Source organism: Oreochromis aureus, linkage group 6, assembly GCF_013358895.1.
Source record: "Oreochromis aureus strain Israel breed Guangdong linkage group 6, ZZ_aureus, whole genome shotgun sequence".
NCBI classification, from domain to species: Eukaryota; Metazoa; Chordata; class Actinopteri; order Cichliformes; family Cichlidae; genus Oreochromis; species Oreochromis aureus.
In genome coordinates, this window is record NC_052947.1 from 5,550,148 (window position 1) to 5,574,883 (window position 24,736).

The 24,736-nt window shown below is 40.4% G+C and overlaps 3 protein-coding genes across 7 annotated transcripts; 1 reads left to right on the forward strand and 2 right to left on the reverse strand.

Moving 5' to 3' along the window:
• Positions 1–363: 363 nt before the first annotated feature.
• Positions 364–8,243, reverse strand: fam161a (FAM161 centrosomal protein A). Of its 2 annotated transcripts, XR_005613384.1 has the most exons (8): positions 7,562–8,243; positions 5,615–5,883; positions 3,945–5,174; positions 3,539–3,706; positions 3,246–3,345; positions 3,092–3,119; positions 1,448–1,587; positions 1,193–1,327 (listed from the first exon to the last, which is right to left on the reverse strand). XR_005613384.1 is itself a non-coding variant. In XM_031741323.2 (7 exons), the coding sequence occupies exons 1-7, from the start codon at positions 7,715–7,717 to the stop codon at positions 1,045–1,047; spliced, it is 2,346 nt and encodes a 781-aa protein (XP_031597183.1). In that variant the 5' UTR covers positions 7,718–8,243; the 3' UTR covers positions 364–1,044. The 2 variants fall into 2 exon arrangements, 1 of the variants encoding a protein (XP_031597183.1); XM_031741323.2 differs by lacking the exon at positions 3,092–3,119 and having other exon boundaries at positions 364–1,327.
• A 161-nt stretch (positions 8,244–8,404) lies between these two features.
• Positions 8,405–13,388, reverse strand: cct4 (chaperonin containing TCP1, subunit 4 (delta)). The gene is made up of 13 exons (XM_031741325.2): positions 13,120–13,388; positions 12,331–12,383; positions 12,152–12,241; positions 11,874–11,982; positions 11,222–11,486; positions 10,986–11,118; positions 10,579–10,718; positions 10,374–10,470; positions 10,032–10,142; positions 9,771–9,901; positions 9,145–9,379; positions 8,708–8,821; positions 8,405–8,558 (listed from the first exon to the last, which is right to left on the reverse strand). The coding sequence occupies exons 1-13, from the start codon at positions 13,232–13,234 to the stop codon at positions 8,544–8,546; spliced, it is 1,608 nt and encodes a 535-aa protein (XP_031597185.1). The 5' UTR covers positions 13,235–13,388; the 3' UTR covers positions 8,405–8,543.
• pus10 (pseudouridine synthase 10) lies at positions 13,348–24,736 on the forward strand. 4 transcript variants are annotated; one of them, XM_039613362.1, is made up of 18 exons: positions 13,348–13,457; positions 13,632–13,735; positions 18,121–18,248; positions 18,506–18,793; positions 18,880–18,966; positions 20,237–20,271; positions 20,360–20,539; positions 20,820–20,865; positions 21,204–21,268; positions 21,358–21,443; positions 21,539–21,664; positions 21,930–21,986; positions 22,067–22,143; positions 23,171–23,226; positions 23,342–23,459; positions 23,554–23,696; positions 23,920–24,019; positions 24,168–24,736. In XM_039613362.1, exons 3-18 carry the CDS (start codon positions 18,123–18,125, stop codon positions 24,204–24,206), a joined length of 1,629 nt encoding a protein of 542 aa, XP_039469296.1. In that variant the 5' UTR covers positions 13,348–13,457; positions 13,632–13,735; positions 18,121–18,122; the 3' UTR covers positions 24,207–24,736. The 4 variants fall into 4 exon arrangements, with proteins under 4 accessions (XP_039469296.1, XP_031597209.1, XP_039469297.1 ...); XM_031741349.2 differs by lacking the exon at positions 13,348–13,457 and having other exon boundaries at positions 13,613–13,735; XM_039613363.1 differs by lacking the exons at positions 13,348–13,457; positions 13,632–13,735 and adding an exon at positions 14,125–14,170.

The following is a 24,736-nucleotide window of genomic DNA, read 5'->3' on the forward strand; positions in this document are numbered from 1 at the left end:
GGACTAAGTACCCGCCTACTGAGCATCTAATTGGTTCAGCCATTGATTTCGTCACGCTTATCATGGGCTGTTTGAAGCTGTCAATCTGGCTCATCTCCCTCCCCCTGTTTATCTTCCACTCTGACCTCTGCCAAAGGCCCAAAGCAACAAATAATGAATTACTTAAATGCTTAACCAAATTACACCATTTTTAGTTCTTAAATGAGTGGCTTGCCCAAAGCAACAAATAATGAATTACTTAAATGCTTAACCAAATTACACCATTTTTAGTTCTTAAATGAGTGGCTTTTTTTTTTCTACACGAGTCGTTGTGATATAACCGAGACCATGTGTCCAGGAATGCCAGTCAATGAAATATTTCACATAACTAGAAATCTTTTATTCTAAGCCAATACAAAAAGGACAGCTATTGATTAATTAAGATTTTTATATAACACATTTTGACGTGCTAAAAGAAGACATGCACATTTAACAATTAAATAATATAACTATCTGAGAATGTACTCTAAACATTCAAGTTACATTTTGCTGTTTCTTTATTTTCAGTGATAGTTTGATTTAGTTGAATTTAGACACTGCTTAAAAAGTGGGAAAATGTTAAGAACTAAAGCAGTACATCACAACAACAAATATGAACTATTAGCCCTAATTCAGGACGCATTCTGATCATGGAGTGCTAGAAAAGAGCAGTGAAACACAAGGTTCTCCTAACAGGGCAAGTCAAAGTGTGTGTTGTGACAGTGGCTTGTGGCTGTGTCTGAAGTTACTTCCTCACGCATGAAATTTCGGTTACTGTTATGCTTTCTAGTAAGTAAAATAAAGGCTTTATCTTAAATGTACTGTAATGAAATCACATAATGCAATCATTCACATCTGTCACAGCCATGACACAAAAATGATAGAAAACTAGAAAAAATAGTGAGTTGGTAAACAAAAGCCAGCCTGTTTCATCCCTTGAAAGTCCTATAATAAAGAAACATTAACTTTTCACAATTTGGTCAGGTTTCTCTCTCAGAGAAAGAACACATGATGATATTTAAAAGATCAGTCCTCTGCCTCCTGTTCCTTAGTGTCAGCAGCATGTTCAGTGTCTTCTGAGTAATTCTCGTGATCATCTGAGTATTGGTAACTTTCATCAGAATAATGGCAATCATCCCCAAGACAATGCTCCTCTGTGTGGTGACTGTCTTGGTAATTTGACAAGACCTCGTCACTCTCCTCGTCTGCTCTTCCTCCCTCCTTCTTGGCTGGATCATCCACATCATCATCCAGGAAGACTTTCCTATAGTGAACTGGTTCATAACCCAGGTCTGCTTCCTCAAGGTCACTAATTATTAAAAGAACATAATGAGCAGTGTACCAACCACTTATTAACAGAAATATTTTCACAATTAGGCAAAAATATAGAATACTGAGTTTAGTAAGTTTGTAAGCGTCACAGATTTACCTCTGCTTGCTCTCAGTGGATGGAGACAATTTGGGTGAAGATCCTAATTTGCCTGCTTTACTGCTGATAAACTCCTCTGTCAAATCACATCCATGCAGGGTGTTGGTGTAGTGTTTATCTGCAGCCTGTTTGGCATTCCTCTGTTACAGCAGGACAAATTCAAACTATTAGAATAATTAAAGATGTACTGCAAAGAAGGAACATGTTCTACTTAAAGAACATATTACATTTAATTACTTAAGAAGTCATGAATAATAGTAATGAAAGCAATATAAGATATGGCAATCACAATTTTTATAAATATCATAAAATCATGATAAATTATGATATTTATGATATAACTCTGTAATAATCAATAGTCATATGAACAAAAAATATATGATCATGAAAATATGGTGATGGAATAGGATGATGAATAGGTTGTTTGAGATAGAAATTCAAATTGTGGAATAATTCATATTTTTCTGCTGCTGTCATTTTAAGCAAAAAGTTTACTTTTTTGACAAAAAATGCCACCTTGGCAGGACCCTGTTTTTGGGTACCTGTGTATGTGTGTGTGTTAAAATGTGTTAAACCAGGCCGGGTTTAACCTGATCCCTGTAAAACAGCTGTTTCACGCTTGTTCAACTCCAGCGACTTTGAGTGGCCAGAAGTTCTCGCCTGCCTGACTTTCACCTACCGGAAATAGCCCCCTGACTGTAACCCCCAGCCCTGATCTTGAACTCCTCCCAGACCCATCAATAAAGTCGTTTCAGAGAGGCAGGCTCTCGCTTCAGCCGCTAAGAAGCGAGAGCCTTCTTAGTGGCTGACTAATGAGCTGAATTTATAGCTGAATTTATGGCCTTCTGACGAGTTAAGTATGCAGAGTTTTTGAAATCAACCAAGACAGCTTTGCAGACTTTGGAGAAATACACAAATCCTTACCAGCTGCTCCACAACTCAGTGTTGCTGGTCCCCTCACCACATTCAGGCGTATTCCCACTTAAAACATTGCTCTTTCAGATTTTTTTATGAGATGCCAAAGAGCCATTTTTAACCTCCAGTAAAGAAGACTTTGCATTTATTTGGTCCCCCAAATAAGGGTCCAAGGTGGCATTTTTTGTCAAAAAAGTTTTGGTTTAAAATGATAGCAGCAAAAAAATATGAATGATTCCACAGTTTGAATTTCTATCTTAAACAACCTATTCATCATCCTATTCCATCACCATATTTTCATGATCATAAATTTTTTGTTCAAATGATTATTGATTATTACCGGGTTATGAAATATCATAATTTTATGATAGTCATAAAAATTATGACTGCCATTACTTCTTTTATTACTTCCTAACTCATAAATCGTGGACATAAATCACTGATTTGACATAAAGTACCAAAACCAGCAAAGACAGGGGGAGAGAGAGAGAAAGTATCATAGTGATTGTCAGAGTGTGATATTATTTTGTTGTTGGATACAATGTTTGTGTGTGATTATCAGTAGAATGAAGGAGTGAGGAGAATGGAGGGATAGAGAGAGCGAGAGGACACACGGATTCTACAAGAGTGTGATGAGATACGATAAGATAAGATAAGATAAGATAAGATAAGATAAGATAAGATAAGATAAGATAAGATAAGATAAGATAAGATAAAGACTTCATTTACCCGACGGGAAATTCTTTTGTGAAGTTAGCTGGAAAAACAATAGTTATATTTCACCCAAAAAATTGAAATGCATTTAATGGATGCTTTGTGTGCTTTCCAGCAAGAAAAGATTTCTGCTAACATTTTGCATATGTGGTAGTGGTTACACAATCACCTGTGCAACTTGCTCCAACAACAGTGGCCTTCCCTTCACTCTCTCCTGCATTTCTTTGATCTCCTGCTTGTATTCCTTCCTGCGCTGAAGATCCTGTCTCCTATAAACATAAAAGTGCAGTGGATCATCTTTCTCATTAAAGAACATGGGGGAAAAAAAGTGCATTTCCTTAATTAAAGACAAATATAAAACTCAATTTGAATGTACTGCATGACCATAGGAACTTGCAAGCGTTTCTTGCAAAAACATGCTCAGCAAAGCTTAGAGTGAAAGTAGCGCTGTTTTCAGCATACCTGAACTCTTTGAGCTTGTTTGGATGGGTCTGAGAAAGAGCTAGGTGGGGGTCATTGGCCTGAGCACGTTTCAGAACTAGCCCCTGCAGCCTCTTCTCCCTTTGCCTCTGCCTTTCCCTCCACCGCTCCTCCTCCTCCTCAGCGTTCTTCCTCTGCTGCAGCACCTTCCTATTCAGGTAGAAAATTTGGTCATGGATGTAGGAATGTTTACAGGTGATGCAGGTAATTAAGCTTATGGGTGCAAAAACAAGCTATATAAGTGTGTTTGGTTATAAGGGTTGCAGTGGAAGCTGGGAGGAGCCCTTCTTTTTAATCACGGAAGACAACTGGTGAGGTCTTTGTCTAAATGGGACAATTCACTGTCTCTACTAAAATGATGGAAGCTTTTGGTGCCCTAAGGTGGTACCTCACGGCCTCATGGCGCTTTTTTGTGGCATCTGTTACTTTGGCAGGGAGGACCTCCAGGCTACCTGAGAGGGATGAACAGAGGCTTGAGTTTGGCGTCCGGGTTGGCCCAGGGCTGATGTATGGCCAGCGCAGTGTTCGAGGGCTAGTCTGTTCCTTCTCAATATCAGTCAGGATCCGTTCCCGGTGTGAGGATATCTGCGATGTCCTCAGCTCAAATGATTCACACACAGTCGTAGGCTTTATCTCTTTTCGTTTCTCCAGATGCTTCTGGAAGCGCCTATAACTGGCATTGAAATCTGGTACCTCTTTGTTTATCTTCGGCCTGTGTGAAAAGCCGTCACCCCCCCCGACTCCAGCTTTGATATCTTCACGATTCTTCCGTTCACTGAGCCGTCGTGTGAGCATGCTCGGAGGCATGGAAGCATTGTGAAGCATCTCCTGAGCCCTCATCTGTATCTTGATAGACCGATACAGCTGCTCCTCTTTCATCTGCTCCCCTGATGCTGCTATGTAGACAGACTTTGGTACAGGCTTGGCCTTGAAGGGTTTCACTTTCTCCTGATCAGATGGTTGCAGGTGACGTAGTTGTCTCTGCTCCTTCTTTAGCCGCTCCCGCTCTAGGAAGCTGAATGGCTTCTGTATGGTCCGGAGATGCTGCTCTTCTCGCTCTCGCATGGCTTGCCGTCGTTTCTCGTTGCGCTCTTGTAGCTCATCATAAAGTGGGAGGTGAATGTGTGCAGGTACAGGGCTGGCACGGAACTTCCTCTGACACTCTGCCAGTTCTTCCAGTTGCCGTAGCAGCTCTATGTTTTCCACTTCAATCTCTGAGCGTGTCTTTATGCCTCGCTTTCGCCGCTCAGCCTCACGTAGCGTCATCTGGAAAGGTTTTGGGACGGTTACTCTATCTTTCCGGTGCTCCCGCTCTCCATCTTTATTCCTCTGTTTCTTGTGTCCTGTTCTCTTTTGTGGTTTATTTTGGTCACTTGTTAGGCTGCGCAGCGAAGAGGAGGACAGGTGGGCATGATAAGGGGACAGCTTAAAGTCCTTCCACATATTCTTGATGTGCTCTTTGGGGGAAAACAGCAGGCCTTTCTCCACATTGTTGCTGGCAGTTTGATCTTCATCTGAGGAGTCTGAATGCCCAGAGACCCATCTGAGTTCAACAGCAGAGTGAGACTTCCTCAAATGACAGTGTGAAGCTGTAGCAGTAGCATTAACCCACGGCAGTCTAAAAAAAAAAAAAAAAAATTAGAAGAAGAAAAAACAAACTTGAATAAAAATCATCAATAATAATACCAATTATTCCATTTATTAGTTTTGTTTAAGAAAATGCTGTGAAAAATGCCAATCACAATTTCACAATTTCTCAAAGCTTATTTTGTCCATTCAGCAGCCTAGAATCTAAACAAATAAATTACAACTATATAAAAGCCTCATAAAGTTCTTAAAATTGTCAAAAGTGTCAATATCACTGGTTTATTGTTGGATACAAAAGTTGTGTGCTTTTCTCTAATCAGAAAAGGACTATGGTCACAGGTTTATAGCTTCACTATTGTTTTGTGGGGGGGGGGGGTGTCCGTTTAGTGCCGTTCCAAAAATTCTTTACATACAGAAAGACAATGAACACATGTTTAGTTCCTTACATAATATTGAACAAAATCCACCCACCTGTGGCTTCCATCCATCACTGTCATATCTAATGGCTCCATGGAGTTGAGCTGCAGCTTTTGGCGATACATGCTCTCCAGCTCAGCCATGGTGTGCAGGTGGGCCTTCTTTAGTTCCTCCAGCTTGCTGTAGTACTCCTCATTGGAGAAGAAGATTTGACTGAGGTCGAGGCGATCTCCTGCTGCTCTGTAGTTGTTTATCAGGAAAGGGCCTCCTTTCCCAGTGCAGTCCTCGTCACAGTAATCAGAGCCTGAGTCCTCATACTCCATCTGAAATAGTCACAACAATCTCATACTGCAATCAGCAGCCATTTTATATCTAAATATTATAAGTGACCTAAATACACTGCACTTATACACTGCCCTGCGACAGACTGGTGACCTGTCCAGGGTGTACCACACCTCTCGCCCTATGTCAACATGGATAGGCTCCAGCCTCCCTGCAACCTTGCATAGGAGGAAGATGGATGGATATCCTGTTCCAGTGTTGGATGCTTATATTAAATATGATAGTTAATAATGAGTCATAATAACAATAATGAGGTCAGGTAATGTACAAGTAACCTCTGTGAGCCAAATGAGATCTTTCCATTCTCTTGTTTTATTTTTGACTCTGTATGATGTCAGTGAAAGGGGATATCCTTATCTCACCAACACTCTGGCTGTGGGTTCAGATGCTTCTTCCAGGTGCTGTTTATCTCTTCAATTTGCAAACAGCAGCAAATCATGAGAAAGTTTGCTGGCTTATTAGGGAGAGGAGCTAAAACAGCTTGTTTCAGACAGAGGATGGACTGAAGGGCTGTATCAAGTCTCAGTATAAGATGAATAGGTAATATCTGAGTGTGAATCATGCAAAGCTATTCTAGAAGAGTCCAAGAGGCAAAATACAGAGGTGGAAATGATCAGAATAGGTCATCATTATATAACTTTTTGAAACAATATATGTTTGGATTCACTATATTAAATGTTGCATGGAATAAATATACTAATTGTGAAGCTGTCACATTGATCCATTTCATGTTCCTACATCTTCAAACATAATGGCTTAACCACCACTCATTGAGCACTCCTCCAGGACTAAGCCTATTATGCTGTCACAGCAGTGACACTGACCATATGCTGAGGCATGACAGGCAGACACACAATTTACATCAGGTGTCTGCCTTCACAGCTTTTTACTAAATTATCAAGGGCTTTACTGAAACAACTGCAACAAGATCTTTGATGGAAGAACAGCAGAAGATGAATGATCTTAGGATTATACACTAAATGTGACATTTGATAATCTAGCCGAGATGGAAGTCCACAAATAGTATGCTAAACAAATTAAACAGATCAAATCCCTTCCACCACACAGGCTGACCTGAAACTGTCAACAGCCTGTTGGAACCAGACCAGAAACAGTCTGTGGCTTACTTCACAAAGTAAAGTCTGGATAATAATGGAGAAAAAACCTTTAAATACAAACAGCCGATTGTACTCTGTTCAGACAGTTTAAACTTAATATTTAAAATACAATGTCTCAAATTGTAATATGCCAAAGATCCCAGTAACAATAAATGTAAAGGTCTGTATAGAATGACCGGGGGTCTATCTATGTTAAATTACTATTACTAAATTATTATTATTATTATTACTATTAAAAATAAATTTTAACAATTGTCGGCGCAATAAATTACATTTTTTTCGCAGGATTAAAGTATTTACAGTGACTTAGTCTGCATTTTTTTCTGCAGCATGTAATTCACTTTCTGTGTGGATTTCCTCCACCACTGAGGAAATGGAAACATCTAAATTAACTAACTGTAAATTAACCAGAAAGCTACGGTTCGTGTGTCAGTAAAAGGGGGCTGGCAGGCTGATTATTAGGAGATTTTTAAACAAAAGGCAGATGTTGTAATTGATATTCGAAATCTGTACACCACCATTAAAACTCAGTAAAAATTACCTCTTTCTCGTAGTCCCGGTTGTCAACGTGACCTGTAACCGTGCACGGCAGGACTCTCTCACGTTCATACGAAGCTAACGGCGCTTTGGTGTGCGGGTCTACCGGCGTTTTCAAACATGAAGTAACCAAAACGTTTTTCCGGTGGGCATTCGCCATGTTTTTGTAAATGTTGCTTTTTATTTATTTATTTTTTAAGTTGCCTCACAAAATCACTTGTAGTAAGAGTACTCAGTCGAGATGACAAACTCGCTCTCTATCCACATCAAGGTAGCAAGTGAAATCCTTAGCAACAGAGAAGCTTGGTTGGGAGGGAAGTGACGGAGAGTGGCAGGAAATGAAAAGCCGTGGGCTCCACACAAATTAAAAGCACCAGAATTTTTGAAAAGAACAGTTGAACAAAAAAATGTTGTAATTGCCTTAATGTATTGATTAATACTATGACATAAGTTATGGATGTGGGAAAATGAATCCTCCAGAAGTACCCTTACTCACACAATTGCAGTACGCCAAAATAAATTTTAAGTCTAAAGATACGGTTAAATCTTAAGTACTTTGCATCTGTGATGCAGGTTACTTATACAAATCAGCTAGAACACTACATGATTATTTTTTAGACTTATATGTTCTTGTCTGCTTTGCCTGATGGATATTTAAAAATAATGCCTTTTATTTGATTCAGTGGTGAAATTTAGCAGTTGTTGTTATTCTTAACTGTAATCTTCAGTGTGCAAGTTTGCTGCTTAGACATATGACAGGTACAGGTATCTGCAATGCTCTGATTATACAGATTAACAGACACTAGACAAAAGGCCAGGATGTAAAGGTTCAACTTGCTTTAAAAGATATAATCACACACACATAATTTTTTATTAAATTATGCAACGTAACAACTACAGTGGAAATCTGAACAGAATGGTGTTAACAGAGTCCTCTGATCCCTTGCAGTGTGAGCAGGCTTAGTGACAAAACTCAATGGACAGACCTATCGGGTGTTCACCTGCAACAAGAAAACACATTTCCACTGATTTGAACTGGAATCTAATATACCCAGATTTTGCAAAAAGCCAAAGGTAGTGTACAACAACTGATCTTAAAATAATTTAACTTTAAATGTTAAAAAAAAAAGAAAAAAGGATTAAGTCTTACCACATCATCAATCTTCAGGATGCTACGGACCGTCTCAGTGGCCAGTGTCAGTGCACTGATGGAGACCAGTAAAGGCTGCACCACCAGTTCCTCAAGGATGTTGGAGATCCCTCCCTGTTGCACATACAAGAAATTGTTTGGTGTGTAAATTAAATGTTCTTAGAGTAAAATTAAGTGTCTTTTGTGTCTAACTAATGGTTCACATTTCCAAATTCATTTTACACTGACATTCAACAGGAAAAAAGAAAATTAATGCACTAAAAAACAAAACAACCCACAAAAAACAAACAAGACAATAGTTTTATTGGAGAGCAACTAGAGAACATTTTTATTGGATAAGTAGCTTAAATATCTACTTCTGTTAGCAGTACCTTATCCACAAAGTTAGGCTATGCTAACTTTAAAAAATAAATAAATTTATAAATTAAAAGATCAACCTTGCGAACATTGATGCCAGCCATCTTGTCTCCCTGTGCGTGTCTGTTACGGAGCTCCGTCACAGTGGAGATGGGGTTCAGGCCAGCATTCTCGGCAAGCGTCGATGGGATCACCTCAAGGGCATCAGCGTACGCCCGCACACAATAGGCCTCCATGCCAGCCAGTGTGCGTGAGTACTCTGCCAGACGCACAGCCAGCTCAATCTCTGGAGCACCACCTCCAGCAATGAGAGCCCTGAGAGACAGAGAAGGCAAAAATGCAAAAGCCATTGGATCTGATCCTATTACTGAGAGAAATTGGGATCAAAATAAAATAATAACAACAAAAATACATTTTCGAAAAAAGAATACATCTGTTTGAATGCTCTCCATCAAAGTTGCTGAAGCAACCCATTGCGAAAATAATGGCGAGCTTTCCTAAATACTGTTCCTCTGTTTGTTACGCTCCTGCAGGATGAGTCAGTGCAAAAGCGCCTTTGTCAGAGGGCAATCGTATCTGTAACTGTATCTAAAGGTGTTCTTGAACAGTCCAACTTTGCCATGTGAGCTAGCATGGAGGGGTATGTTTTCAGCTGTTAAGAATTTTTTTAACAATGAAATTTACTCTTCAGAAATAATTGACTGACCTCTTCTTGACCAGGCAGCGGATGACACACAGAGCATCATGGATGGAGCGCTCTGCCTCCTCAATCACAAGCTTGTTGGAGCCGCGCACCACAATGCTCACTGTCTTCCCAGGGCTTGTGCAGCCTGTGATCTGCAAAAAGTGGCAAGCGAGGCACAGAGTTGTTTCAGCTCATTTTTTCCTCAGCTCCAAGTGAGACATTCTGTGTCCTTTAACTCAAAAATAATCAACTGAGTTTCTCTGAGCGAAGACTCAACTGTACCTTGACTAGTTTGCCGGACCCATCCAGATTGACTTCCTCTGCTAGCTCTGCAGTGCCAAGCATCTCTGGAGTGAAGTGGTCGATGTGGGCTATGGGCTTGGTGCCAATAGTCTAAAGAAGGGGTGGGGGCTTCAGTTAAATGGTGTGGAATGCTAAACAGAGTTGTCAAAACTAAATACTTGCTCACAAGTTAAAAGTGTACAAATCTTGTTAACTGATGATTAGTTTACTATAAAAACAATTTTAAGTATAAAGTGCTGCCAAATGTGATGTAGATCTATATATGTCCATTAAATACTGTGTGAAAAACAGAGAAGCTGTGGTTCATTTGACAATACTAACCTTGCAAATGAACTCAATATCCTCTCTCTCAATCTCCTTCACCACCATGATCTTCATTTTGTTGAGGAAGTGCAGGGCGAGGTCACTAAGAGCATCTCTGTTACAGGACAGTTAGTTGTTAGTGTGACAGATGTTTCGTGTATCAGAAGAAGACTGAAATGCATAGCAGAATGTATTTTTCTCATGTCCTTCGCTCCCTGCATACCTGAGGATGGATTTCTGGATGAGCAGCACGTTGCAGCCAGCCTTCTTAATCTGTTTTACCAAGTTGAGGATGTAAGCACGCTCCTCCCGCAGCACGCGGTCCATTTGGGCGTAGTCTGACACCACGATCTGGTTGTCCATCTACATGCCCCACAAAAACCCAACAGAAGGTTAGAAAAAGAAGGCTTTTCCTGAAGGAATACATAATGGTTCACAAGAACAGCACTGACAGTGTTTTATATATACTGAAAACAATGTCTTCTCTTCTATATGACAGGAAAAGGAACAACGATAGCAGCTGAAGCAGTCAAAACTGTAGCAGCAGCTCATTGTTAAAATCTGAAGCTGAGCATAAAAAATAAGGCAGAAAGGGTTTTCTTGTCAGCAGATATTCATCAAGCGACTCACATCAGTCTTGGGAGGGGACAGACAGAACTGAATAAGGCCAATTTTGGCCTTTTCCACTCGGGTCACACCAGTGTTGGCAACTCTCTGGGTCAGCACAAGGCCGTCTATCAGCTCACAGTCATCAATGGTGCCTCTAAACACACAACACACACATGTGATTAAGCCTAGCAAAAATCAGAAGAAATTGCTTAAATAAGAGTAGAAAAACAAACAAACAAGCAAGCAAAAACACTCACCCAAGCTTCTTGATGATTTTGACGTCCTGTAGGTCGACACTAGTGGCTGTGGCTGGGTCAATGACTCGCATAACAGCATCCACACTCATGGGTGCCAGCAGGTTTGAATACTGTGACACCACCTTGGAGCACAGTGACGTGGTGGCACTGTTGAGCAGTGTCTCACGGTCACTCAGCTGCACTGGCTGGCTCATGCCCGTTAGCACCTCCACGCCCTTATCGACTGCCTTTTGGAACGACTCCGAAATGATAGTGGGGTGGATACCTGGCAGGTGAGACAAGTAATTAAACGGGCTCAATTGTGCTCAATTAAAGGTTCATATTGTTATTCTTCAACTTTTCCAGATACACAGCTCAAAATGATCCTTATTTATCTTGTATTGGGCTTTAGTGCCATCTTAAGTTCATCTACTGTGCAAAATAAGCCTTGCAAAGTAAAGGGAGTCAACATTTCTACACTCCATCTCCAGTGCGTGAATTCAAAATGCACATAAAAACAAACTACAAGATACAAAAAAGATGCAAATAATTCTACTATAAGTTACTAATAAATATGCTAACTTTCAAATTTTTTTTACTGTTAAAAAAAAGAGAGAGAGAAAAAAAAAGCTGTAGCATCACTTTTGATTTTTCAATCCCCTGAAGCACTCACCTTTCTGCAGCAGCTTGGAGCAGGCATCCAGCAGCGCTCCAGCTATCACCACCACAGAGGTGGTGCCATCACCAGCCTCAATATCTTGGGCTTTGGACAGTTCCACCAGCTGAAACACATTTGGTTCAGGCCATATGAGTTAATCACCGAATTAACAACAGTGTTTGGTGTAAACTGTTGAAAGAAAATTTTAACAAAGCTTAAAATTATGCTTAGAAAGCGAGCACTCATAGGTCAGTTTTAGTTGCAAAGCTTCTGTGCAGGCTGCTGTAACGTACCATTTTGGCAGCGGGGTGGAGCACCTGCATCTGCTTCAGGATGGTGGCCCCATCATTGGTAATGGTTACATCACCCTTCTCATCCTGGATCTGAAACCAAAAACAACAGCCATCGCTTAGATACAGGTGTGATGAGGGACCTTGGTAAAGTCAGCGAAAAGTCAAATCTGTTTACTGACCATCTTGTCCATGCCTTTGGGGCCCAGGCTTGTTCTGATGGCATCTGCAACAGCTAACAAACAACAAAGGGATGGATGAGAACAAAGGTAATAACCAAGTCAAGCAAAATCCACTCAGCTTGTCTTGGATTTTAAAAAACAGGAGTGAGGACTAATATTCAAGCTTCTTCTTGGTAAGCACAGCATATTCATGTTTATGAACTAATGAAAACATTTCAGTAGCAATATCACTGATATAGCAGGAACCTCTATGTTGTACATTACCTATTAAAATCAAAGGGATCTTACTGAAAACTACAAAAATGTGTAATCTAGTTCAGCTGACAGCTCAGCAGCATTACAACCCAACAATGCAAAGATTGTGCTGAATCATTAGCATCCTGTAGCAAGTGCTCAGCAGTGCTCTTTTTTAAAAAATTAAACCCTCTAATTATTATTATTATTATTATTATTATTATTATTATCATTGTTGATGTATTATTTTTGCCTTTTTAACTAATCTGTAAAAAGTAATACAAAGCACCCATAATGGTTTATTCAACATTAGATAAAGATGTTATCTGTTATAGCCGCAGTATTGTATTTATATAGCAAAGAAACGCCGTCAACCTATAATAATATAATATTATAGTAACTATAATGAATGAGATTTGGACTAGGCGGAAGGTACTGTCTATAGGACCAGGAATAACGGTGCCCAGCCTACAGCAAACAAGCAGAGCAGGTTGCTGTACAAACCCTGACTCCTATATTAGCTGCTTGTATATAACTATGATTATATCAAAATACCTTTGGCAGCAGAAATGTTACTATAGCGAATCTGGGCCGGTTTGTCGCGGTCCACATACGCCCCTTTGTTTTTGCCTCCGTTGGAAGCCTTCGGTGCCGCCATCGCTTCAGGCATCTTGACTTTATAATCGATGGGAAATGTTAAGGGGAGTCTTCAGAACCAGACTAATGAACTCCGGTGCTGGAACACCACAGTTCGGCTTCGGATGGACTCAGATTAAGGACCCGGTACCAGCTCCCTAGTTGCAAGCTTCCAGAGCGCCGGGTGCTGCAGAAGAAAGAAAGACCCGGCTGTCAAATTACCCGGCGCTTGGAGATGACGTTTGCAGACAGTAAAAGTTGAGTATAGAGAACCCAGAAATTATTCATTAGGGTTTTCTGTAATTTATTAAAACAACATTTTTGTCCATGTCATATCAATAGCATTTGCTATCACCTATGAACTTAAGTTTAGCCCTCGTCTTGTTGCGAGAGGCAAAATTTTATCCTGAAGCTTCTCCTCTTTTGATTAGTTTTGTCTGGTAGGGCTCAGACTACAGGAAAGGGACCCTCTATTGACGAACGTGCCTTACGAAAAACTGATCATCACTGTTCATAAAAAACACTTCTCTGTCAGGTAAGTTTAAGTCTGCTGTCACCCATAAGCGCACTGTAGATTATTAAAACTTGCTAGCTAGCTTGGAGTATCAGAAAATTGAAGTGAGCCGTGCTGGAGCTGCAGTTGTTGGATTGCACAGGCGTGTTTAAGATGATTAGCTGCAACAGTCGTTTTTTTGTTTTTTGTTTTTATTTTTTTTTACACAATCTCAGTCTTCCGATGGCACAAAATTCTTATAATTAATAGTTTATGGTTATTTTTAGTGATAGGTAGATGAGACCTCGTGAAGCGTTTCAGCACATTCCCCAAACTGTATCGATACTGTGTCGACACAGTGTTGCTGTTTTGCTCCATACTGACACCTGCTGGACCTTAAATATCATTGCAGGCAACTGACTTGAGACTCACAACAGACACTGATTCAATGACCTAGTCATACTTGTACACTGTAAGGTATTGTACTTTCCATGGAATCATTTTATATCTTTTATATTGCAGATATTGTAGACATCTTTAAAATATATTGTGAATGACCTCTCCAAAAGTTGAATCTGTTCATCTGGACGTAGCGTTTTGTGGGAGAAACGTTTCGTCACTCATCCAAGTGACTTCTTCAGTCTCAGCTGACTGCAGGTTTCCCCAAACCTTATAAACAGTAAATTTGCATAATGACTGAAACCAGCCCACTGAAGGAACAATGGGCTGTGAGGTCAGTTCCTTAATCATAATTATGCAAATTCCCATGACCATTGATCAACAATCACTGACCAAAACCCACTGATCAAAGAACACTGATCAATGGCCATGAGTACCATTCACAGAGAGTTGGGGAATGGCTGCAATCACAGCATTGTAAAATGGCGAAAGATGTACCCTTAGGCCCCCTCCTCGATTCAGAGATGGTCTTTCCCTTTTCACGTAAATGGCCTCCTTGACTCCGCGCTCAAACCAGCGTTCTTCCCTGTCCAGGATGTGTACATCCTCATCGTTGAAAGAGTGTCCACTGGCCTGTAGGTGTAAATAAACTGCAGAGTCCTGGCCTGATGAGGTTGCTTTTCTGTGTTGTGTCATCCGCTTTGCTAGAGGTTGTTTGGTTTCCCCGATGTATAAATCCTGACAATCCTCCTGGCACTTAACAGCGTACACTATGTTACTCTGTTTGTGTCGGGGGACCCGATCCTTGGGGTGGACCAGTTTTTGGCGCAGCGTATTTTGGGGTTTAAAAGCCACAGAGACCCGGCCCATTGTTCCTTCAGTGGGCTGGTTTCAGTCATTATGCAAATTTACTGTTTATAAGGTTGGGGAAACCTGCAGTCAGCTGTGACTGAAGAAGTCACTTGGATGAGTGACGAAACGTTTCTCCCACAAAACGCTATGTCCAGATGAACAGATTCAACTTTTGGAGATTTACTTTCCTGGATGATTGAGAATGCATCAAGAAGATATTGTGAATGACATTAAGTGAAAATTAAAATGAAAGTACTGTGAATGTAATATTACCCATTTGGCTCAGAGTTTATTATAAATTTCTATTCAGAAAAATAAGTTTATCCAATATTTTTGCATTCAGTCTATTGCGTTTTTTTACACCATTTCCACAGCTTTGGAAAACTCACAGGCACAGATGAAGGTGGGGTACACAAAAACTGTAAAGCCAGGTGGATAAGGTTCTGATAAGATGTCTTCCTTTTCCCCCAGTACGTTAAAGGATCCTCTGATTGTGGAATGTTTCTCTCTGACACTCTCCACAATACTAAGGGGTTGGCAGTCCTTTATAATAAAATTCAGGACTGCCTGGTCCAGAACAGTCTTCCTAGATGCTTGATTTCAAAATAATAAAACACATATTAATAAAAAAAAAAAATGACGATAAAGCTGTTCAGTGTCTATATAGGCCAACCTGTGTTCATTCTCGGTGTGTTTGTCTTATTTTCATGTTTGGCTCTGTAATGCCTAAACACTGAGGAGGTGCTTTTGTTTGTGTAAGAAATGCAGAACAGATGCGACATTTAACCTGCATAAAATGAAATAATTAATTTACTTAATTTACAGTCACATTGCTGTTTTTCCTATTCTGATAGATTACACTGAAACAAAGACAGGCAAACTATTCCCTTATGTGCAGTTAAAAGATCAAAATGATCCCACACAGCAGAAACATTTCTTTTTCTTTCAGGCTCCATTTTGTTATGGAGAGATGTTTTTTTTTGTTTTTTTTTATCTTTGCGAGAGTAATTTTGTGGGGGTTTTTGGTGGCGACTCATTCCCTTGGCAGATGCGGATGCGGTACCTTTTAAACACAGTTTGGCGCGTTGGCAATGATCGATACAGCAGCTGTATCGATACAGCAGCTGTATCGATCACGTGACTTTTTCTTAACGCGACGCACGCACCGATACAGGCTTCGCTGGGTGAGCTTGATACATGCGTCGGTGCGTCAGTGTTGCTGGACCCATCACTAGTTATTTTAAGATGTAAAACTTTTTATTGTTGGTTTTGATTTTTGTTTTGTTGTTTGTTATGTGTGGACATAGCACTGGTTCACCCGTTAAGTTGGGAATATTTAATAGATCCGTGTTAAGTAGCTTAGCAAATAAACATTGTGTGAACATGGTTAGGTTCAAAGGTTGGACTGAAAATGCGAGAAAAAGCAGCCACTGCCCAAAGAAACACCTTGAAAGCCCTTCAGAAAATAACTGAATAACTATTTCTCGAGATCATTGTAAAAATTACAAGAAGTTCTTGCGCCTTGGGTGCAAAATATACAGAGATTTAGGAGTGGCTCAAGACTTTTGGACAGCACATTACAAAGCTAGGATCAGTGCACTCTGGGAAGATGGTTAACGCTTCCTTAAACATATTAGCTGTGGGATCTGGTGAGATGGAAGCTGCTGGTTTGAGTATCTGTTCAGACAAAATACTGCTCTAAAACAAAATATGAAAATGTCCAAATGGTGGGGAAACAAACCTCATAGTAGGCTACTTGCAGTAAAAGTTAAAATAATCAGTTTATTATCTAATTGGAAACTGTGTGTTTTAACCATAACCAGGAGTTTCAATGTTCTCCCCGTGTTTGCGTGGCTTCTCTCCGGGTGCTCCAGCTTCTTCCCACAGTCCACAGACATCCAGCTGTAGTTGTGAATGTGGGGGTGTTAATTGTTGTCTGTGTCTCTGTTAAACCTGCGTCAGGCTTGTGACCTGTCCAGAGTGTACCCAGCCTCTCGCCCTATGGTAGCTCAGATAGGCTCCAGCCTGGATGGATGGTGTTTTAACCACAGTTAGATATATGCATGCTTATTAAATAAGATTATTTCCATGTGGGTTTTCATGCAGTTTTTTTCTGTCTTTCTTTCTTTTTTTAACACACCTTGTGATAAATATCTTGACGCATGCTCAATCATCCAGGTAAGTAAATCCCAAACGTTGATTCTGTTCATCTGGACGTAGCGTTTTCAGTGGGAGAAACATTTGTCAAAGCTGGGATGGCACCTAAAGAAAGCTCCAGCCGATCCATGAGAGAAGGATAACTGCTGCCTAAGCAAAACCCCTCAGTGATCCCTTATGTGTCAGGGAGTATTGGAACAGCTGAGATGCATTTTTTCTAAGCACTGCATCTCTGTGGCTTTTAAACCCCCAAAACATACAGCGCCAAAAATTGGTCCACCCCAAGGATCGGGTCCCCCGACACAAACAGAGTAACATAGTGTACGCTGGTAAGTGCCAGGAGGATTCCTGTGATTTATACATGGGGAAACCAAACAACCTCTGGCAAAGCGGATGGCACAACACAGAAAAGCCACCTTGTCAGGCCAGGACTCTGCAGTCTATTTACACCTACAGGCCAGTGGACACTCTTTCAATGATGAGGATGTACACATCCTGTACAGGGAGGAACGCTGGTTTGAGCGCGGAGTCAAGGAGACCATTTATGTGAAAAGGGAAAGACCATCTTTGAATCGAGGAGGGGGCCTAAGGGTACATCTTTCACCATCTTACGATGCTGTGATTGCAGCCATTCCCCAACTCTCTGTGAACGGTACTCATGGTCTTTGATCAGTGGTTGTTGATCAATGGTTATGACAGTTTGCATAAATAATGATCAAGGAACTGACCTCACAGCCCATTGTTCATGCAGTTTCAGTCATTATGCAAATGTACTGTTTATAAGGTTGGGGAAACCTGCAGTCAGCTGAGACTGAAGAAGTCACTTGGATGAGTAATGAAACATTTCTGCCACTGAAAACGCTACGTCCAGATGAACACAATCAACTTTTTGGGACTTGTAATAAATAACACACAGTTATTGTAAACACACAGTCTTTACAAAACATCTGCAACATTTTAAGACAGAATAGTCATTTATCATACCTAAATGTTCATGGTTCTCCTTTTGCACTCTGCAGTCATGCTGCCCCTGAAGGAGAAGGATAAACCTATCATCCAGAAGTTGCTGTCAGCTGGCTGCTGCGCTCGCTGTATCCTCAGATTCTGCTGCGTGAGTGTGCAGGCGGCATACCGGAAGCCACCAGAGGTGAGGCTCATGCTGCAGACGGTGCTTTTATACTTGCTATATTCTTTAATTGTCATTTTGTTTAGAAATTATTTGTTGGTTTGTTTGTATCGTAGCTTATGCAGACAGTTACAAGGAAAAAAAGATTGTGAATACTTATCTTCTTATTTGGGGAATGTATGCTCTCGTTGTCGTATTCTACAGATTTTGTCAGTTACATTAGTAAATGTGTCAAAATACATAAAAGTTCTAATTGCATTTTCTTCGACCTTACACAGGAAACACTTGAAGAACTTCAAATTTTCATCAACGATACAAAAAATGATAAATGTCAAGATTCAGTAGCTCTAGACTCCACAGATGAGTACAAATCGAAAGATGCTGCAGAATCAGAAACATCTGAAGATCCTCCCAATAAAAGAGCAAAACTGGAAACCAGTATAACTGATGCTCAATCAGAAGAAGGGGCAGCCGCTGTGGTCAAATTAAAGGATGGGGACTCGCGTGTATGTGTGGTGTGTTTGGGAATCCTGCAGGAACTATGTGGTACAACCCAGGCGGTAAAGGTGTGTTCGCTTGACAATATTCACTGTTTCCATTTACACTGCCGTCAGTGTTGGATTAAACTGCTGTTTCTGGTGTGTGTTCACAGATAACAGAGGCAGTGAAGGCAGGAAACTACGAGTTTGACACACTGGTGCTGTCTGTGTCTCTGCCCGCTCAGCTCTGTGTCCGTGAGGTCAGTATGGTCATGTGTGTGTATGAACCATGTTTACACATTTTGTGAGGACCAAAAATTGGAATGCTGCTATACTTGTGGGGACCAACAGTCAATTATGAGGATAAAATGCTCGTCCCCACGAGTTTGAAGGCATTTTTTTGGACTTAAAATGTGGTTTTAGTGTCAGGGTTACAATTAGGTTATGGCTAGAGTTAGGCTAAGGGTTAGGGTTAGGTGTAGTAATAATAATAATAATAATGATAACACATTTTATTTAAATCTGCCGTTCAAGACACCCAAGGACACTTAACAGTACAGTAAAAACACATAATAGAACAAAGACAGAACAAAGAACAATAAGAACAATATAAAATACACAATAAGTTCACAGTGAATATGCAAACTTGAACAGAGGTTTTCAGTTGAGATTCAAACTGGTGGAAAGAACCAATGTTTCTTATATCCAGGGTAGAGAGTTCCACAGGCTGGGATGAAGGGTCTGCTTCCCATGGTGAGGAGAGAAGGCACAGCAAGTGCAGAGGAAGATCAAAGTGAGTGGGCAAAAGAGGTAGTGCTTAATAGGTCAGAAAGGTAAACAACATTATGAAGGGCCTTGAAGGTGAACCGAAGAAGCTTGAATACTATTTGGAATGTCACTGGGAGCCAGTGAAGTTCCTGAAGGACAGGGGTGATGTGCTGGTAGGAGGGGGTTCTGGTAATAATGCAGGCAGCAGAGTTTTAAGCCAGTTGAAGCTTATGGAGGGATTTGGGGGGAGACCATTGTAGAAAGAATTACAATAGTCAATGCAGGAGGTAACGAGGCTATGAACAAGGATGGACTCAGACTGGATAGAAAAGGGTTAATTTTGCATAGATGGAAATAGGCAGAACGGGTGAGATCATTGATGTGTGATTGATGTAGGAGACAAGGTGAAGAAATGTGACAGTGTTGACTTCCCAGTACAAGTTAATTTGAAACAATTATTACTTAAGTCATTTTTTGATGTAAACATTCTAACCTTTGTGGTTTCATGATTCATAATTAAATGAAATGCATTGGATTAAACTGAATTTGTTTTCTGTGTCCTTTGAGTTCTGGGTAATTGAGATGGATGTCTTGGTACTCGCAATATCGTCCATTTGGTACTTCACAGTTTTTCACGTTATAAGTCCATTTTCCAGGCATTCATACGTATCTGTAATATTTTCACTGGATGTTCATTAGTATTTATTGCTTATCTAAAAGATCTGCGCACTGTTTATGACAATTTCTTTTAAAATACTGCAGCACTCCTGTTGGCTCCACGTGAAGAAGGAAGTGAGGTAAAGTATTTGTCACCTACGTTTTGAGCATCAGTAGATGTACAGTCAAGAGTCACGAGGAATCAGATGTTTAATTTAATATTTTCAGAGAAAAGGGCTTAGTGCTCAACAAGGACGATGTCATCCAGGTCAAGGAGGCCTTCAAGTGGATCATGCAGGGCATGGTTGCCAAGGAGCTGGGGGGCATTGCTGTGGTTACCAAGGTCAGCCCGTTTGAGGTCAGCGTGGAGTTCACTCATTCAGAGACAGATGCTGACTGCCACTTCCTGTGAGTCCTAAACTCTTCAAGATCACATAAAATTTCTGAAACAGCCCTTGGTGAAGAACATAAAGTTGGAGGGGAAAGGAAATATTTCTGAATTGCTAACATAAAAAATGACCAGTAATAATTAAGACATATCAATTTAATTTAGAAAATTCCATTAGAAGGATTCACAAATTCCCCGAATTTCAAAAGCTAAACTATTTTTAGATTAAAACAGTAACAAGATGTGCTCTAAGTTTTGAAATGTAATAGATTTATGGGTTGAACAATGTCCTTTTTACAGAGCTGCAACATGTCCTGACTGCTTCAAGCCTACCAAGAACAAACAGGTGAGGAAACAGACGGAGTTTATCCTTCAAAACAATCAGGACGACTAGTTTGTCTTTATATTTTAATCGAAAGTCCAGTAATACTAATAATAATAACAACAACAATGTATACTTTATTGAAATTCCTCTCTGCATTTAACCCATTCACTCAGTGAAGCAGTGAATGGGGCACTGGGCTCCCCGGGTGCCCAGTGCCTGGGGAGCAGTGTGTAGGGACAGTACCTTGCTCAGGGTAGCCGTTCAGTGGAGTCGAACCCCTGACCTTCCGATCATGGGGCCACCACTCTACCTACTGAGCTATCCCTGCTCCTGTGTGAATCTGCATCTTCTCTCTGCAGTCTGTGTTTACTCGCATGGCGGTGGTCAAAGCTCTGGAAAAAATACCCGATGGCAAATTTTTGAAGTAAGGATCCCCTTCATCTTTAACAGGTAAAAAGTTCTATGGAATGATTTTGAAATGACATCTTTTATTCCTTCCTTTCCTTTCTCCAGGCACTACCCCTGTCCTCCAAAGCAGCCTACCAGCAGTTGCAGCCCTCAGGAGGTCCAGTGTCTGCGCGTGTCTGTGTTTGTGGCAGGTGATGTAGGACATTAAGAACATCTGTTTGAAATTTTGTTGTCTAAAACTGACAGCATAATAAATAGAATAATGATGTCTCCTCGTGATGTTTAGGGAGATACAACAAGTTCTGTCGCAGTCTGCCTCAAACTCCCTGGGTGATCGATGGAGAGAGGAGGATGGAGTCTTCGGTGGAGGAGTTGATTGCGGCGCCTATCCTCTCTGCCTTTAGAGCAGATGGTGAGACCACAATCACAGCTTAAATGAAGAGAAGCACAGTTTTTGGGGGGTGTTTTGGTTTAGTTTGGGAGCAGGTTCATTTTAAATGTGAGCTAACTTGACTTTTAAAACACCAGAGACACTTTTTCAGTGAGCAGATTTTAAACTATGTAATAACTACTGTATATTTATTGATGTTTATTTATATTATTACTGTTTTGTTGTTTTCAGCACATGACACGTTTGCCGTAGAATAAAATCATTATCTCTGTTTTCGGGGTTGCAGGTTTTAATTTCTCTTCATCTGGCAGAGAGGATGTGGATGTCAGGACTCTTGGGAATGGTAGGATTTTTGAAACTTTAAGATTTTGTCAGTTGTGAAGAACTGTTTATTTCATTGGGTTCATTGGTTCGATTTGGCAGGACGTCCATTTGCGATGGAGCTGCTGAATCCTCACAAATCCAGATTCAGCAAAGAGCAGATGAAGCAGCTACAGGAGGTACAGATGTGTCCTTTCACTCTGTCCATTATTCTGCAGTCACTTAGTTGCTGAACAGAAGGTCTCAGCAGCAATATATGATTTCCCATATTAAGCCTGTTTTACATTATAAGAAATGTTGCAGAGTGACTGAAAATATTTTAAATCAATCCCTGGGAATCCATTCGCCCTCCTCATGACTTAATTATTTTAATTTGTAATATTTTACTTCAGCCAACAACATCTTAAAACACAGTTATTTTCTTTGGTTGTTTAGCATTTTGTTAAACTGATTTAGTCCCTGCAAATGGAAGGTGTTTCTTTCATGCATTTGATTTGAAATATGTTAAAGTTGTATATAAGTAAGAAATGACTTTATTGCATAGTACTTTTTTCTTTAGAGCATAAACTGTAATAAAAGATGGACATGGACACCTTAACGTCAGGTATTGGTTTTGGCATTTTGAAGAGTTGACATTAGCTCTGTTGAGGCTGCCATGTTAGGGTTTGGAACAAGAAGTGAGCTTATTTGGATTAGCGTTGTTGCTAGCAAGCTTGATTATTGCTTGCTCATGCGACCCTTTAATTAGCACTATGTAATAGGAAAAATATGGAACTTAAGTTACCAAAAACAAAACAGAAGTGCAAACCTCTTGGACAGGCTGTGCCACACAGCAAAAACCTAGCAAAGGGGTCCAGTTCAATCAGACAATCAGTGGTGGTAAGACCTATCAGATCAGTTATAGCTACCTGGGTTTACCACACCTGTCAATGTTAGCCACCACACAAGTATAGAAATCAATAATAAATTCAGATGGATTAGATATTAAAGTCATTTGGAATCCATACATTCCATCCATACACAAGGTTATAAAGGGAAAATTTTTATCATTTTAACATGGGAGTAAATTTGCGGTTTGGGGCAATTGGCAGATCCTTTTTTTCAGCCTCCTAAAAAATGCTTGTTTCAAAGTTAAGCTGACAGAAATGTATGTTCACTGATGCAAAGACTTTAGACTTGCTGATATTATTTTTGTTTTGTTCTTAGACCATTAACCAGTCGTCAGACAAAATCAAAGTGAGAGACCTGCAGATTGTTACCAGGTGAGAAAATACGAAAATGACTCACTCTAGGGAAAACTGCATTTGTACAGCGAAATCTCCAACATATGTGAAAGACTAACAAAGTAGTCCATGTTTGCTGTGTGTTAAATTGCAGAGAGGCTATGAGCCGCATGAAGGAGGGAGAGGAGGAGAAGACCAAGTCATATACAGCTCTCGTGTGGACCCAGAAACCCATCCAGAGAGAAGATATCTCTTTTATTGATGACATCAAGGTCTAGTTGGTCTAATTCATAACCTGTTGAAATTGGAGTGTTTTAACACTCAAAAATCAAGAATCCGCAGTGTGACTGTTGTGTGTCTCATCAGGATCTGACTCTGGACCAAAAGACCCCTTTGAGGGTTCTGCATCGACGGGCGCTGGCTGTCCGACAGCGAGCCATCCACAGCATGAGCACTCGCTTCCTGGACTCTCATCATTTCTACCTAAGATTGAAGACACAGGCCGGGACGTATCCTCGCTTTAAATCACACATCTGTGCGATGATGAATTATAACGTTGCACCAGTCAGTCTGTTGTTAATTGAAAGAACACCGAAACAATAAGCTAATAACAAACAGGGTCACATGTAAAACCGTCGCTCTAAATAACTTCTGTCTGATAAAATACTTTACACTGAATTTTATCTGAAACCTGCAGTGAGACAAAAAAGCTCCTTAATGCTCCGCCAATAGTTACATCAAAGAGTTTGTCCACGGAGACTTTGGCCGAACGAACCCCAACCTGTGCCAGCTGCTGAAGACCGACACAGACATCCTGGAACTGGATGTGGAGGTGGGAGAAAGTCACATCTGTAAAACAAATAATAAAAAAGAGCAAACATATTGAATATCATATAGAATATAACTGTCGCTGTCTTTTCTGGAAATGTTATACGTCTCTAAATTCCTAATGGTTGAATATGACATGTTTCCCGTCTCAGTCTGTGGATGTGGACTGGCCTCCCCCTGTGCCAGAGTGAATGCTGCACTGCCACACAGACGCTGCTCTTGTCCTGTTTCTGAGAGGATTCAGCTTGGACTGCACTGGTTCCATCTGCTCCTGGATTTCTGTTAGACCACAGTGCTGAACTGTCAGCAAACAGGTTCTGACAGTTGTGGTGAAACCATCATGGTGTGTGGAGGAGAGGAAAACACAAATTATAGCCACACAGTTCTCTCGGTTGGCTAGTCTGCTTTGTCTGGATTTATTTTTCATCTTCACAATGTCGACTGTGAATCTTGAGTCTGAAGTAATTTAATAAATAATAGTGCCCTTGTTCTGTTTTGAGTTTTTTCAGGGCCAAGTGGATAAAGTAGTTTGTATGTAAAGATGAAAAACATGGTCCTTCCATTTTTGTGTACATACTGGTACTTATTTGCTTTCAAGTGTATCAAAAACTGTCATTTTTCTTTGAAGCAGAATGTCAAATAAGACAGGCTAATGTGTAAAATGTAGTTATACTCTTAAAACCTAAAAAATGTTATTAAATTGTATTATATTTTTTCTGTA